At 36.5% G+C, this 17,317-nt stretch overlaps 3 protein-coding genes across 4 annotated transcripts; 1 reads left to right on the top strand and 2 right to left on the bottom strand.

The window, feature by feature from the left end:
- Nucleotides 1-1,551: 1,551 nt before the first annotated feature.
- mis18a (MIS18 kinetochore protein A) lies at nt 1,552-4,503 on the bottom strand. Of its 2 annotated transcripts, XM_052116592.1 has the most exons (6): nt 4,416-4,503; nt 4,118-4,328; nt 3,685-3,751; nt 3,464-3,586; nt 3,032-3,134; nt 1,552-2,096 (listed from the first exon to the last, which is right to left on the bottom strand). In XM_052116592.1, the coding sequence occupies exons 2-6, from the start codon at nt 4,323-4,325 to the stop codon at nt 2,019-2,021; spliced, it is 579 nt and encodes a 192-aa protein (XP_051972552.1). In that variant the 5' UTR covers nt 4,326-4,328; nt 4,416-4,503; the 3' UTR covers nt 1,552-2,018. The 2 variants fall into 2 exon arrangements, with proteins under 2 accessions (XP_051972552.1, XP_051972551.1); XM_052116591.1 differs by having other exon boundaries at nt 4,118-4,459.
- A 276-nt stretch (nt 4,504-4,779) lies between these two features.
- On the top strand, nt 4,780-9,400 carry eva1c (eva-1 homolog C (C. elegans)). The gene is given in 9 exon segments (XM_052116024.1): nt 4,780-5,263; nt 5,762-5,958; nt 6,460-6,583; nt 6,665-6,817; nt 6,916-7,059; nt 7,598-7,675; nt 7,771-7,857; nt 8,704-8,783; nt 8,785-9,400. Coding segments are annotated over 9 exon segments (1,326 nt in total). The 5' UTR covers nt 4,780-5,148; the 3' UTR covers nt 9,133-9,400.
- A 197-nt stretch (nt 9,401-9,597) lies between these two features.
- Nucleotides 9,598-12,023, bottom strand: cfap298 (cilia and flagella associated protein 298). The gene is given in 7 exon segments (XM_052115975.1): nt 9,598-10,724; nt 10,836-10,976; nt 10,978-10,995; nt 11,105-11,146; nt 11,148-11,173; nt 11,256-11,423; nt 11,936-12,023. Coding segments are annotated over 7 exon segments (591 nt in total). The 3' UTR covers nt 9,598-10,616.
- Between the last annotated feature and the right edge of the window lie 5,294 nt (nt 12,024-17,317).

The following is a 17,317-nucleotide window of genomic DNA, read 5'->3' as shown; positions in this document are numbered from 1 at the left end:
CTAAAAAAATTGACATGCAATTTGAATGTACTGTGAGACGCTTTGGATAGCCATTGCCAAACAAATAATTTGCTACAGGCTAGAAGGGATAAAGAGATGTTCACATCAAATGCATCTTGTAAAAAGAAAGGTAGACCCAATGCTACGAACAGAGCAAAACGGAATCATCTCGAGACCTGTTTTTAACAGTTTCTTGAAGAACCCAAACAAAGATGTATAGAAGAATATCTCAGCTCTGCTGGTCCATGCAATGCAAATAATTGGAAACTAAAACTTTGAAGCTCTAGAAAACACTTTTAAGGCTGTATAAAATTAATTACAATACTCCATCGGTTTAATCCATGTCTTCTGAAGCAATCAAATGGGTTTTGGGTGAGAACGGACCAAAATAGAACCATTGGAGAACCATATATTTTGCCATTGCAGTCTAGGCACGATCATGGTTTCAAGCTCTATTACATTTCCTAGTGCTGACGCATGCACAAAGTGCTCCACAATCACCGAGAAGACTGTTGATGTCGAGATTAGTAGTGAAAAGTGGTCTGTTCTCACCCAAAAGCAATTGGATCGCTTCTGAAGACATGGATTACACCACTGGAGTCTTTTGGATTACTTTTATGCTGCCTTTTACTGTTTTTGGAGCTGTTCTGGTTACCATTCACTTGCATTGTATGGACCTACAGTGCTGAGATATTCTTCTAAAAATCTTTGTGTTCTGCAGAAGAAAGTCATACACATCTGGGATGGCATGAGGGTAAGAAAATGATGAGTGAATTGTACTATTCCTTTAACCTGACACGACGGCATACGACTTTACACATGAAAATAACTGAAAAACTGCACATATACGAAAGCAAAAACGGATTTGGTGTGAATGGCCCAATTTAGTCTTGGCACACCCAGAATGATGTGTCCCTCTACTGGACATAACTGGCAAACATGTTGCAAAATATCGTACGTTTTCCCCGCTTATTCCTATTTTTAACTCATCTGGGTTACAAAAGGAGAAGGAAGGAGGAGTTCAAAGACAGAAGAATGAAAAAGGCCTCCTCTGGCGCATGAGGTGACAGATTGAGAACCCACACCTCCGACAAGACAACGTCATCAGATTGGCAGTCCGGCGCGCGAGCTGGCTAGCCGGCCGGCCGGCAAATAAGGAAAGGACGGAAGCGATGGCAACAGGCGCTGGCGGAGGCATGTGCGCTGTTTCCATGGCACCGTAGCTCTGATACAGCGGTCTGGTTGGTCCGCGTCGAGCTGTTGTTATGCTACCGCATCATTCAGTGTTGGGGTGAGCGCTGTCAGATTCAGGGGTCTCAAGGAGAGTCTTTTCCCGCCTCCTGGCGGAGTGTGTTGCTAGGCACATTAGACAGGAACTGTAAACAAAAAAAAAAAATCGCTTGAGCCACCCTCCCCTTGCACCACATGCAACATCCACTTGTTATTGAACCAGTTCTGAGAGGAATGGGCCTAGATGTTTTGATACAAAATATGAAACATCAAAAACTAACATGTGGAACAAAAACATACACAACAACACGTGTGCAGCTTCAACTGTTTATTTATAATGCATGTTCACCATGTGTATCCATATTTTATTTAAAGAAGATATATGTAAATCCAGCTTCACATATGACAAAAACACAGGGATCTATGGCAAAACATAAGATATTCTAAACACATGGGGACATTTAATTGCACTTCTAATATGTCTGATATCTGGTATTGCTGTTTAACATACAGTACAACAACATTTAAAGACAAATACAATATTCTGTTGCAGCATCCAATATCCAGTACATAAACTGTACAGGCCAAAACCAATGGGTATAAAGTGGGACATTACAGATATGTGTATGTCACTTGCATGCATCTATACAGTCAATTGATATAAATACACAACTTTTCTGACTGATCCAATAAACACTGAGACACACTTCTATGTGGTTTCAACACAAAATAGTTAAGAAACAAGACAAGAGACATAGTCTTAACAACGGCTTTGAGAACAGCTCACATCATTTTCCCGAACAACACTGGAGGTTATTTTCAATTTCCAGTAGTCTTTGTCCTATTATCACAGCTAGAGATTTTATCTGCAAGGCACATTAGAGAATAAGGAGGTCAGTAAGAAAGCAAAGTGCATGTCTGTAAATTTGGGAAAACAGAAAAGAGAAATGCATGATGCCTTAAGACTTATTGAAATGTACTAGCACCAGAACACCAAGTAAAGAGCTAATGAACACTACTACAATATATAATGACATGTAAAGCTGAAGAAAGACATGTTTCATCATCACCTATAAAAACCCTTCTATTCAGATAAATCTTACCTGAAGTAACGATTTATTAATAGCATTTATTTAAAAAACATATAGACATGAAAATGTAATTAAACCTGTCTCAAACCTCTAAAACAGGCATAACTGGCAACACCTTTTTGATTAAATTCTTTTACTGTGCTTAAAGGCTATTGTTTGCCAAACTCACACCGTAACAAAGACGCCCTCTGCTGTTTACTTTCTTTACAAGTCTTTTCTCCACCTTTCTTTGTATTATTGTTAGGTTTCTAAAGTTGCATTTAAAGGTTTGTCTTTGTATCCCTGTCATAATGGAAACAGAAACACACAACATTTTTGTTATATCTCTTGAGTAAACAAGCAATCATAATAAATCCACACTGGTATGCATTCAGAAAAGGGGCAAGTTGTCACAAATCATCAGTGTCTGTTAAATTAAATTATTTCTTCTTTGGCAATATTGGTGAAAACCAGCAATAGCTATTTTGTAGCCAAGACTGTAGCCAAGTTAAGTGATTATGCAAAAAATGACCTTGAAAAATAACCTAGCCGATAAATATTACCTTGAGTAAAACTAGCTCCAGTTTCCCCTACATATCAGTTTCCACATAGTCAATGCTGCCACTAATTGCTGCATTTGTTGTGCAGATGAAAGAGTTCAGGATTCCATTGGCTTACTTTACATTCATAGATCAGTAATTAACATGTATGAGTTAAATGAGCTAGTTTACCTCTGTCATTTGCTGCTCAACGATGTCTTGGTATTCAAGGGTCACTGGTCTGTCTTGTCTCTCCAACTCTGGCATCTGCTGGCCTGGACTGCCCACTACATAGCTACAGAAAAAACAATAATTTATCTCAATGAAATAATGAGACATGGCAGTTAAAGGTGGAGTAAGCTATTCCTGAGAAAGACTGTTGTTATTTGAACTCAACAGCCAAACAATCACACCCACAGTGTGGCTCAGGCCAATGTACAATCAGCAGATTTTTATCAGCACACAGACAGAACAAACAGCTAGTGGACCATAAAGAGATGTTCGCAGAATTTGACAAAAAAGTGTATTGGATTAAAATTATTTACTCCACCTTTAACATGTACTGAAAACCCCAGGAAAAAAAGCATGTAAAAGCATAAGCATGTGCAGAATATTCTGCTTTACCTTTCAATATTTGCAACATTAAAGCAGAAAAGGGATCTCTTGTAATCAAACTTTTTTGGGGTTGATGTATACATGATGCCGAGTTCTGAACAACAGCCATGGCAGGTGAGGCTCACAACAAGGCTGCATATAAGAGACAGATTGAGAAAAAGATCTCATTTACATTTTTTTAAGAAATTCACATTCATGGCTATGTCATTTATACAAAGCAAACGTCTCACCATCCAAGCTCCTTTCGGGTAACAGAAACAAAGGGCTCTTTGCCTATGACAACATTGTCACTGGTTTCTGAAAAACAGGGTAAAAAATATCAGATTAAACATGCTAACAAACATTATTACAGTCACATGTCTTTCATGAAGTACGTCGGATATGTTGCATACATTTTCAATACATGTTTCTGTTTACAGAAGACATTACAGTACGCTTTTTTATTAAAAATAAAATAAAATTGTATTTATATAAAATGCATTTATGAGAAAATCATGAGCTTAAGCTGTAGTCATAGCAAATATTTCAAAATGCATTAGAGATTTCGAGACACAGGCAAGAAGTTCGCAATACAATGACTCAATTTATGTATGAAAGACATTTCAGAGTTTAAAACGGTATTTTACACACACAGAGATAATTAAAACTTAATGAATAATTTACTTTTAAGCATAATTTGGTTCTGCTCGTCATCACTGCCTGCCCAAGACAGAGAGTCACCGATGGGCAGCTTGCATTTGCCGCACATAAACACTGCTGGTCCGTCGCTGTCTCCATCTTCCTCCACTCTGGTACTGCTGTCAACGGCACTCTCGCAAACAGAATATGTTTTATAGCTACAGTCGTCAGGTACGTTTATCTTGCCTGCCATTTTCTGCAGCATAAACAAACATTCACTTCAGTATATTTGCACGACACTGGCACAATATTTTCAAACGGACGCGGTCTGTTTCTCTTTTACCGATTTGAATTGAGAGCGGATACGTTGGTCACCACGCAGCGCCCCCTGCTGCAATGGAGTATCTGTTTCAATTCGTCATTCTCAATGTTATTAAATTAAATCATAATTGTGTAATAAATGCTGAAAAAGGCACTTTTTGATCTTATAAACTATATGAAGGCTCCAAGTTCCAAAAAAATTTCCTTCAACGAAATGGCCTGTTCGTTGACTATAGCCTATTATATATTATAAAATATGTAGATGCATTTTAATCAGATTGGTTAAAATACAGTTGTCTGTGCCTCTCGACTGCACGCCCTGTTCAAATTAGTTATTCCACAACATCCTCCACTAAAATCAGTACAGATCGCTCTTGCGATCTGTACTCTCACTATGGACCCTACCGTCATCCAAATGGGAGTAAATTATGGGACTGACGCTTGTCTCGTGCACTTCTCACTAGTTGCGCACTTGTTATTCCCTCATAGGCTGTAACACAGTGACCGCGTCGCTTTGAAATCTCGCATTTTGCCTTCAGAGTTGATTTAAATCGAGGGAAACCCCATTTCGAGGAGTTAATTTTCTTGTTTTTTGTCCTGGACAGACTGGGGTGTTAAAGTCGTGGAGGGAGAATACTTTAGCCGGATGAAATTCCCTGGCAGGTGAGAGAAACGTGAATTTCTTGACAGCGTTTCTCCAGCACGCGCTAGATTGCACGCGGCTTCTGATGCAGGAATAATTCAAGGATTTGAACATGATTTCAGCGCAGCACTCGATCAGCTGCCGCACACATGTGCTCTGTGTTCAAATACTTTGTAGTGTTCTCTTACTCTGGGCCAAAGAATTGCACGGACTTTCGGACTTTTCAAGTAAGTCACTATATAGGCCTACTGATGATCGTTATGAGGATGGTGTTTAGTAAAACTACATATTTTTATAGGATACCCATAGTAATAATAACAATGCATATTAGTATTTTTATTATTACACAAAATATTTGAACAAAGCTGTATTATATAAAAATACATAATAAAAAATAAAATAATATACAAACAAAAATATATGCACTAGTAAAAAAGTAATATGCATAAAAAAAATATTAACATTTTGTTGAGCATCTGGCAGTTGTTTCAAAATAAAAACAAACAGAAAAGTATGCATATTATTATGATTATTATATGTATTATGATTTAAGTTATTTTGTATTATTTATTCTGAATTATCTTTATTTTTGGACCTTTCTTAGCAAATACTGATATGTGCTTAATTTGATTGATCAGCATGTCATGCAATTAATTCAATATTTTTTTATAATAATTTTTTTGATTTCATTTAGATTGACACCACTAATTATTATCCTAATTCAGATTATCTGTATAGGATTATCAGCCATCATTCAGCACAAGCATGTGATGGAGATATCCTGCTCCTCAGATGCCCAAGACACTCAACTATAACCATTCAGTCTGCATTTTATGGGCAGAGTGAAGCCTTTACCGGCATTGTGCCAAGAATGAGATGCCAAAGGCATAACCACAGCTGTTCTGCCACTACAGTGCTGCAGGTGATTAGTCCTGCAATTTGCATTCTGTATAACTGTATTTATTGATGGTCTGCACTTATATAGCACCTTTTTAACCTTAGAGGTTGCCGAAGAACTTTACATGGTCTCATTCACCCATTCGCACACACATTCACACTCACATTCACACAATGGAGCAACTTGGGGTTCAGTGTCTTGCCCAAGGACACTTCGGCATGTGGAGTCATGAGGGCTGGGAATCGAACCGCCAACCCGCTCTACCACCTGAGCCACAGCCACCCCTTTTTATTGTGCATGAAATGCACTTTAATAACGTAATAAACCATTATAGTAGCCTTTAAATAGTGAATGAGTCCTTCAGAGAAAAAGAGCTATGTTGTAAGATTAGACTCCTGTGGCAATTGCTTTCAATTTTATCTCAGAGAGATAATGTGTTCTCCAGAATTGAGACAATACTATTACATTTTCCTTGCCTTTTGTTCAGTGCACAGTCAATGGCTTTTGATTTTCCTTCTCTACTAGAAAGTGCTATCCGAATGCCAAGGTTATCGAGATTGTCAGCTTCTGGTTAATCATCAAGTTTTTGGCCATAATCCTTGCCCTGGAACCCCCAAATACATCCATGTATCATACAAATGTAAACCTAGTAAGTATTTCCTCTGTAGTATTGATTATTACTTCTCCGGACATTTACTTGTCTACACCAATCAAAGTATTTGTCTTCCAGCCGAGCACAAAAAGAAAGTCACATGTGAGGGAGATCGAATTTTGCTGCACTGCAAGTATCCAAAAGTCCTGAATATCTACTCAGCTGTATTTGGTAGAATAATGGACGAGGAACACCTATGCCCTTCAGAGAAGGGAGGACATCCACCATTTGGTAGGTTGTTGGGTTTATTCATTTTTAACATCATATTAACTGAAATGCATTAGAAAATAATTTAGGCTCAGTCTGATTTGAATTTTCTGTTATGGCAGAATGTCTTTTCCATGGAGCTGTAGATGTGGTAACAAACATCTGTTATGGCAAACAGAGGTGTTTCTTTACCATAGATGAGATACATTTCAAAGACCCCTGCCCTCCTGGAACAAAAAAGTATCTCACTGTTCTCTATGCTTGTGGTATGAACTCTCTCACAACCATCAAAATATTCCTAAAGTGAAACATATCTGAATGTGTTCTTCCTGAAATTGTAATGTAATCATCTGTGTCAACACAGACAAAGCATGGCATGCCAACTTCAGAGCAGGGCAGATCTCAAATCAGTTTAAAATTGTTTGAGTGTGGGAAAAGATTAACATGTGCTCTTTGTCTCATCACAGATTGTTGATTTACCCATCTATTTTTGTCCTGTCTTGTTATTTACAATGAAGACAAATGTTTGGGAATAAACTACAGAATGAGTTTGCCATTTTTAGACCTCAGGGGCTTCCTGTAAGACTTCCAGTGATTGCTTTGAATCCCAGGTTTTGTTACAGATTGGAAGGCAGAATCAGGCAGTTCACAGGAAAAATACAGATTGCTCATCAGCCTCGTATTGAAAGAAAAGATCCTGGGAGATACTATGTTTTGGAGCCAGCCTGGCCTTTGAAATGGAACGTTGGAAGTTGTTAACTGTTTACACATAGTTCTATGCCTGATTTACTTTTTTCCTAACAGTTCCACAAACTTTACTCAAGGAAGCTGATCCTAACAGTTTCCAAACTACCTCAGTTCCTAACCAGACAACCAAAGCAGGTGACAGTATACCATATAAAATTAATTTTATGTAGTCCATCTGTAGTATGGATTTACCAAGCTGTTATAATAAATCTCTGCATTGTTATTCATAGGAAAATATCCAGTTGTCATAAGTTCAAAGTTTCCAGACAATAGGATTATTTTCAGCAATTCATTAATGGCATATGGCTACATAACAGGTAAATTATGACCCAGATTCATGCTGTTTAACCAGAGTGGAAATAAATATGACTTGACTCAATCTTAAGAACTGCATACCAGACATCGAATAGCATTTAAAGGAATAGATCACTCCAAAATGCAATTCTTTCATTATTAACTCACCCTCATCCTAACCCATATGTGTATGACTTCTTCTTCTGTTGAACACAAATGAAGGTTTTTAGAAGAATTTCACAGCTTTGTAGATCCATACAATGCAATTGAATGGCGACCATAATTTATAGCTCCAAAAAGGCAGCATAAAAGTATTACATGCAACTCTAGTGGTTTATTTCACATCTTCTTAAGTGATCTAATCGATTTTATGTAAGAACAGACCAAAAAAAAAAAACAACTTCTGTACTATAAATTGTGAAATCAGCAGTCTCCTTTGCGATCATGATTTCAAGCTCAATTACACTTCCTTGCACCATGTAGCATTTTGCGCATGTGTAAAGCACTAGGAAATGTAATTGAACTTGAAATCATGATCTTGCCTACAGCAATGGCAAGATGTACAGTGGAGAAGAAAGATTTTTGTCTGTTCTCATCCAACATCCAAGACATGGATTAAACCACTGGAGTCTTTTGGATTACTTTTATGCTGCGTTTATGTGCTTTTGTAGCTACAAAGTTTTGGTCACCATTCACTTGCATTGTATGGACATTCAGAGCTGAGATATTCTTCTAAAAACCTTCATTTGTGTTCTGTAGAAGAAAGAAAATCATCCACATCTGAGATGGCATGAGGGTGAGTAAATGATTTTCATTCAATTTGAATTTTTTTGGGCAAACCTTTCCTTTTAAGTGCTTTTCTATTGCAGAGCATCCAGAGATGGCAGGCCTACTCTTCACTTCAAGTGTTTGTGTGGGAATTCTCATTGTTCTAGTAGCTGTTTCAACACCCGATAACGTGCAGCAGACATTTGAGGGCACCAAAAATGCCCAGTAAGAAGAGTAAATTCACTAAGCTGGAAGAGGATGAGCCAATGAATCAAGATAATAATGATGAGGAAGATGATGAAGATGATAAAGTGTCAGAGTCATTGCTGGACAGCTTTAACCTGTCAGAGATCAGCAGGAAGGTGTATTGCTGGGAGGATGTTTCATATACCACAGAGGCAGCTGAGCTGATGGAGAGAATTGAGCGACGAGAGCTTGTGATTCAGGAGATCAGGATGAATGCATACCTCAATGGGAACACATGCATCCTTCATTCATACATGCCAACTATTAAGCAGAATGATTATTGAATAGTGTGATCTTTTTTTTTTAATGTTTTCTGTCACCAAACGGTCTGCCTTCTAAAGATTCCAATCTCATACAAGGATGGTATCATAGCACATAGAGTAGGCGGAAAAACCAAATGCTTGACATGCCTGATTTTAAAGACAAGGATGTATTCTGTTCAACTACATAAAAATAGCTGTTACACCATACACCAAGTAAAGCCATGTGAAGAGAATGTATTTTATATATTATTGCTTTGAATAAATAAAATACTGAATAAACTGATCATGGATAAGTTGGACAAATGCATGTTAAATTTAAAGACAATGCAAGGAAAGAAGGCTAGTAAAATTCTTTTTTAAATATTAGAATTATTTTAATCCCAAACCGTGGGGCATCAGTGTATTTTTAAGATTTAACGTGCTGTACGATCATAAATGAACACTTGTTAAACCATTTGAAAAGTGAATACTTGCGGAAGGTAATTTTATTACTCAATTTCACTCAGTTTTTCTCTTCCTGTTCAAAACCACACCTCTTGATAATGTAACCTCTCTCAGCCTTGAGGAGAGCAAAATGTTCTGTGACTCCTCTTTCTTAATGCTCTTTAAATGAACCTTGTGGTGCCACTGTGATTCTGAGAGCTGTACGGCAACATCCTGTCTTTAAACAGAATCAAGTTACAACTGAGTAACTGCCGGAGGCATAGACAAAGAGAGGAAAGGTGTTGCATCCTTCTTCCAATGCATCACAACTCACACACACTTTGACACACATTAACATACAGTCACATAAATTAACAAAAAAATATGTTCATTAGACAAAGGCACTCAAATTGCATTTGAAAAACAGCAGCAACAATTGAATTTGTTGAAAATACACCAAATTTGACAGTGGAAAATATATGGTCTTAAAAAAACATTACAAGACACTTTACATATGCAGAATAAATGCAGTATAACTATAGATTCAGCTTTGAATTTCTCTGTCCATCTATCTAGGCTCCATTTTATATTAGCAAGTCCCTGAAACTGTCTTACGGACTGTAGATACATGTCATCATCTGCTACTTCCTGTTTCTTTGGACAAGAGCTAACCAGATCAAACAATGATGAATGCTGTGAAAATTTCAACAATGACGACATAAAATATGATGAAACGGGATTAAACAAATCCTTTATACAAGAACAAGACTTTTGGGAAGATTTCGCTTAAGGCTTTACTTAATTTGAGTTCTTCCTGTCTCCTAAAGTAGTGCCTCATCATGTTTTGCTCCTCTTCGCTTACCAATGGTTCTCGCGCTTGGTGCTCCCTGGCCTCTCTAAAATAAACATGCGAATAACAATGTTCAATTTTCAAACCTGCACGCTTACACCCACACACACTTTTAAAATTGTTCCTACACATCTGAGAACAACTGCCTTTAAACACTGAGTATGTTTGTTGTTGTCATGAATACAATCTTTATGAAAAATCAGGTGTAAGTTTAGCTTTAAAAGAAATCTATTCAATTTAAATTTTTCCCAATATAATCCTGCAGCTTTTTGCCCATCTGAAGTTCTATAGATGCCCACCACAGCTGAGCCTCATCCTCAGGGATCATCTGTAATAAGGTCTATAGGACAGAGTAATGAAGATAAGACAATGTAAGATACTTTATATCTGTAATACGAGCCGCTGTTTTGTTTAATTAAATAATTATACTAAAGAAAAGTTCAAAAGAAACCTGTGTTCCAGTAAGATCCTCTTGATTTTCAAACTCCATCCTTACTGGATCATGTTGAGGCAGTCCCATTGGGTAAACTATCATCACAGCTCCTTGCAATTGGTCCAAAGCCTCTTTGGCTGTATCCATGGTAACGCAGACAATCTGCATGCACTTGTTTCTTTTGAGAGATGAAAACAAATTCATGAGCACCACATAACATACAAAAATAACAATAAACTGAGGTTTAGATGTTTCCTTTGTAAATAGCTTTTATTTTAAATACATACTTTTGAGATCAAAGCTTTGGCATCCTCCCTTGTTTACTTTAAAAACATCTTTCATCTTCTCATTTGGACCTATATGAGAAAAGGCATAGTTTAGTTATCAGTTAATGGAACAAATCAAATGTAAACTTCCTATTGAATGTTATTGAACTACCATGTCCATTTTAGCATCAAATCTCATCGTTCTTAAACTCAGCGCAACCACTGGGAATGCAGCCGCCCTCACATTCATCCTTTAGTTTCTGCTCAATGATCTGATCACCAGTCAGGCCTTGCATGTTCGGTGGGAAAGTGATTCCATGATCTGCCAACTCTGGAATTTCTACAGGCACACAAATACAGTACAAGGGAGTAATTAGGAACTTGTGCAACATAAAGTTTAGCTCTAAATAGCATTGAAAGACAATGCTAAAATACAGCATTCTTATGGGACTTCGGGACTAGTCATGGTGTATGACCTCTTACATTAGTTATCTGTTAGTGGCTAAGGGAAAATTTCACCCAAAAATGACAATTCTGTCAAAATGTACTCATCCTGATGTTAGACAGAATGTTAGCCTCAGTCACCATTGACCGTGAATGGAAAATAGATGCAATGAAAGTGAATGGTGACTGAGGCTAACATTTTAATGTTCAGTTAAACTGTATCGTTGACTTGCATTTGTAATTGCCACTTCAACAATACATGCATTTTAGTGAAATCATTTTGCTAAGAAGAACTCTCTGACAAGACAAATATATAAAAAAATGAAGCCAATGTTTTTGCCATATTATACAGCACAAACATATATGAGATCATAATCATACCCGAGTTCCATTATAGATAGCAGAGACCTGCTGGTTCAGTGATTTGATAGTCACATCCACCGTGGTACTGAAGAGAAACTGACTCATCTCCTCGTTTGACGTGCAGTTGAACCATGACTCACTCCCTATATTGGTTCTAAGGGACGGAAGGGGGAAAGAAGAGATCTGAAGAGAGAACTGAATGAAACTCTGTCCAGCGTCATACCGTGTTTGTGTTGCCATGGCAACCACAACATGTGACTCATTGAATTGTCTAGTTTGCAATGCTAGCACGTTGATGAAAATATGAATTTGAGGCTGTAACGCCCTATTGAAAATAATAAATACAAGCAATAAGCACAATTGTATTTACTGATTCAATGGACCTGCAGAAACGTAAATGAGCACAGAAAGAAGACAACAACAACGGCCCTGCTTCAACCAGAAGTTGTGTTTTCAAAATAAAAGTCACTTCAAATGCATCAAAATTCAAATTGTATAAATTCACACTTTGTCCGTGTCTAGTTTCAGCCAAAGTAATAAAGTAAATAATTTAACAAGATTTGGAATGCCATTCCACATCTTGTCAATAACAGTGACATGCACGCACATACAATTATTTAAAATACAAGACAGATTTAATAAAAAAAAAAAAAATTGCAAGATACCATGATCAAGTGTTAAGAATTACGAATCGTAAAATATATTCTTATGTAATATAACTGTGTGGCCAAATAGGGATATTTAACCAAGCCATGTTAACTCATCAGCTTTACGTTTTTTTTTTTTTTTTTTGCCGTTTTCATATTTCTCTTCCTTTTTTATTACATTATTTCAATACACCAACATTAAAACCACCTGCCTAATATTGTGTAGGTACCCTCTTGGCGGCAAAACAGCATCAACTGTCTGACGATTCTCTGTTGACCTCTCTTATCAACAAGGCGTTTCCATCTGCAGAACTGCCGCTCGCTGGATTTATTTTGTATTAATTTTTTGGCACCATTCAACGTAAATTCTAGAGACTGTTGTGTGTGAAAATCCCAGCAGATCAGCAGTTACAGAAATACTCAAACCAGCCCATCTGGCACCACAATCATGCCACGATCCAAATCACTGAGATCCAATCACTTTCCCCATTCTGTATGCAGGCCCAAACCTAAACAATAATAAATAAATAAATGTAATAATAAAAAATTAATAAAGGAATAAATGTCTTGATAAAACAAATATAATTAGTTTTTAATTACATTTATTCCTGAATTAATTATTGTATGACTTTATTCCTTTATTATTTTCTATATTTATTTTTAACTTTATTTTTATTTATTCAGTTATTTTTTTTTTTTTATTTTTTTTTTTTATGTGTTCATTTATTTATTATATTTATTTATTCCCACATATATTTATTCCCATATTTATATATTCCCATAAATATTTATTTATTTATACATGTATTTATTTTTACTTTTCTGTGTGCCACATAGAAATGAGGGAGACGGTCCTTGCGTAGTTCCAGTGCATTATTGGTTGAGAGCTCAATAGTACTTATTGAAAGCAAATAAAATGGACGTCCCACCTTAGCACCCTCTGACTCCCTCTGACAGATTTTGAATATGCAGGGAAACATTTTGCAGAGAGTCTAACAATCCAGGATGTGCTTCGACATTCACACTGGCATACAGCTCTCCTAAACCATCAATAAGCACCTCTACTCTAAATGAAACAGTCATTTGATGCGTGGTTATCGACTTCATTCGCAAGTTGCGCAACTCTCTAGATATATGTGAAGTGTCAGCTATAAATTAAAAAATATACATATATATACATACATAAATGATCAGGGAAATGAAGCATGGTTGTATCTTTTACAATGAACAATCATAACAACAGAAAACAATATTATGGATTTGTGGACATCAAAATATGAAGTTATATACACAGAGAAAAAAGAAAAACATAGGTTAAATCATATCATTTATAAAACTTGATCATTCTGTGGTTTTGTTGAAGAAACAGCTCCCCATTTATTTTGTGATAGTAGTATAACCAATAGATCTTGGATTGACTTAAGCTCTTATGTTTTTAGCCCCACAAATAGTTTACACAATATGGCTATGACCTAACATCACATCAAAACAAGTCAAGAGTAATCGAGCACACACTTCAATCTACGATTCTACGGACCAGCCCACATAATTGTCATACAAGAGACAGACATGTAAGAATAAATACAAAAATAAATACATGTTGGAATATTTAAATAGAAAAATAAATACAGGTGGGAATAAATAAATATAAAAATAAATGAATGCATAATTAAATGATAATACATTAAAAAAAATTAAAGAATAAAAAAAGGTTTAAAGATTAAAAATAAAAAGAGAAAATAATAAATAAATTAAAAAAATAAATTCAGGAATATCTTTCATTAAAAACTAATCATATTTGTTTTATCAAGACATTTATTCCTTTATTTATTTTCTTAATATTACATTTATATATTTATAAATGTATTTATTATTTTTGCAGGTTTTGTCCTCCATAATTCTGATGGTTGATGTAAAAATGAACTGAAGCTCAAGACCCGTATTTGCATGATTTTATTCACTGCACTGCTGCCACACAATTGGCTGATTAGATAATCGCATGGATGGTTGTTGGTGCCAGATGGGCTGGTTTGAGTATTTCTGTAACTGCTGATCTCCTGGGATTTTCACACAACAGTCTCTAGGTTTAACTCTAGAATAGTTTTGTGGATAATACACCTGTTGATGAGAGAGGTTAACAGAGAATGGCCAGCAGGGGCGTGTCTAGGGGGAGGCTGGGGGAGGCAGTGACTCCCCTAGGATAAGCTCTGCCTCCCCTGAGAATTTGAGAAATAACCTGTCCATCTGTTGTTTTTAGTGTAGCCCCGAATGTATTTTGAATAGTTGACTGACAAATATGAAACCGGACAAAAGCCTATGTAAACCCCCAAAATCATAAGTTGCCTTATTTCATTGAGTTTTGGCTTTGCACATACTGCATACAGCCTGTAAAAATAGACATAGGCATAATCTAGCCTATAGAATAAGTTCCTTTGCTGTCGGTAGCCTATGGCCGACTCTGTTTCTTCCTCTCTGTTGAATATGCAGCAGGTAGAGGAGGAGCTTGCACAGTCATTGACATCAACTAACGTTACTTAGTGGAGAGTTAATGGCAATTAGCAGGAAAGACAGCAAAAATTAAGCAAATGAGGCTTTGGGGATTTTTCCGAAAGAAGTCAGTGGGTAAGAATTCACATTTGTTTTTGTCCTTAAAGTCTTAAGATCATCATCTAGCTGGCTTTCACCCACAGTAGGCTAAACCTCAAGAGTTGTAACCTCTAATCTCCTTGTTTAGGATGATGCAGCTTGGTAGCTCCGAGTTAACGCAGTTGCCTCTCACGCCGGAGACCGTGGTTCAAACCCCGTTCGCAGTGTACTTTTCTTGTTTATCAGGTGTTGCTTTCGCTAAGGATAACCAATAAGCATTAACATAAAATGTAATGTATCACTTGTTTTGTGATATTAGTTTGTAGGAAATATACACTTTGATTTGATTAAATGGTTTTGTAGAGTGTAGCAAAGATGAGCAACAGACTGAGAAGCAGCAGCTGTGCCAGAATCAGGCATGGAAACTGGTAACAATTAATCAGTCACTTTACTTTAGAGAAAGATAAAAGTGAAACATTGTTTATCCCAATGATCCTAATTAAAGGATTTTGACAGATGAATTATTCTCATAGAGATGATGAGAATTATATACAGTTCAATGCCATAGTGTGTCAGTGAACTTAGACTAAAGTAATTCATGTATTGCTTTAACTTAGGATCTTATACATCATTTTGACTATTTATGTCAAAAAATATAAATTATTTATATTCGATATTTTTTTACCTCACTTTAATCACTATAATATAACTCTTTTGTGATGACATTATGTTAATGTACATGAAAATTCAAGAATCATGATAGATCTTCGGGCAATCCCACTGATCTGCTCTTCCCAATACATTTTCTTCAGTGGTATTGGTCTACAATTTGACATATGTAGCACTTGATGAATTAGTTGTTTGAAGCTGATTTGCAATAAGTTATGTGCTGTATCTGTTCTTTTGCATCACAGATGATTCAGGGAGGAGAGAGGATGTTGAGGATAGTACTAGAGTGGAAGATTTAAGAACTGTAGAAACAGGCCCAGCCAGACTCAAAGAATACCCTCTCACCAGCTTTGGACTACAGGGAAGTGGTTGCTAGTGTGAAAATAAAATTGTCTGGGCTAAGCCTTCAATCCTTCAATGCTGGAAACGCCTCTGCATCTGATGATAAATTACAATTTAAAAGTGGATTGTTTTGTGCATATTTTTCCATCGCTAGCAGATGAGTGAGGTCTGACAGAACAAAAATCCAGTTTAAGCCCTATAGTCTAATAGGGGCCCTGTGCCTATCTCTGGGTTCCTGGCTTAGAAAAAGATATGTACTAAAACAGATTGTGTGTAGTATAGCTTAATTTTGCGCCGATTTTTTTCAATTGTTTATGTTGCCCCCCCAAACAAGCCAAATGCCCCCCAAACATGATATCCTGGTAACCCCTCTGATGGCCAGACTTGTTCAAACTGACAAAGTCTACTGTTACTCAGTTAACAGCTCCGTACAATTGTGGTGAGAAGAATATCATCTCAGAATGCTATAATGAGATGCGGGTTGGTGCTGTTTTTTGCACGAGGATGACCTATACAATATTAGGCAAGTGGTTTTGATGTTGTGGCTGCGCTGTGTATAAATAGCAACATATAACAAATAATAAACAAACAATACACTTTTAAAAATATATATTCCTTTTTTTACAAAGTTAGCAATGGAACAAGTACACGGGAGAAAATGAAGGTACAGAGAGAAGAAAAAAGGGAAACATATAAAGGTAGGGGTAGAGTGGGGGAAAACGCTCCCCATTAAGGAAAATGTGACATTACTGTGAAACAAAACATAAATGTAACTAGAATTGCCATCCCATTTTTGAGTGACTATGGCAGGAGTTATTCACCAAATAATAAAATTGCTCAGCCTTCATAATTAATTTGTATTTTGACTGAAAATATTTTTGTACAAAGGTGGCGTTTTGCCCCAGCGGTGAGGTAAAACGCCCCCTTTCTTACCAACCAGTTTGCTTCATAGATCAACAGCAAAATGACCAGACTATAGTTTTTAATCTCTAAAAGTAAAGTCTGTATAAGCACCATGGTTACTTTTTCTCTTATATGTCTGCATCTATAAGGAGAGAAAAAAATAAAATGCTATATCAGGTTGAAATTTCTACACTAGGTTAATATAGGTTGATGATTTATTTGTTCACCACTATCATCAAGACAAAACCCTAAATAAATATTAAACTTATAAATTAGTATA

The sequence above is a fragment of the Xyrauchen texanus genome, chromosome 43 (genome assembly GCF_025860055.1).
Source record: "Xyrauchen texanus isolate HMW12.3.18 chromosome 43, RBS_HiC_50CHRs, whole genome shotgun sequence".
NCBI lineage: Eukaryota > Metazoa > Chordata > Actinopteri > Cypriniformes > Catostomidae > Xyrauchen > Xyrauchen texanus.
This window is presented reverse-complemented; position numbering and strand designations above follow the sequence as displayed.

Bases quoted from the DNA above. Each gene is read 5' to 3' on its own strand.
- mis18a (XM_052116591.1), bottom strand. From the start codon at position 4,337: ATGCTGCAGAAAATGGCAGGCAAGATAAACGTACCTGACGACTGTAGC. The intron at 3,587-3,684 runs GTGAGACGTTTG...TCTTATATGCAG, and splicing joins ACCCGAAAGGAGCTTGGATG to CCTTGTTGTGAGCCTCACCT. The intron at 2,097-3,031 runs GTAAACTAGCTC...TGTGCCTTGCAG, and splicing joins TTGAGCAGCAAATGACAGAG to ATAAAATCTCTAGCTGTGAT.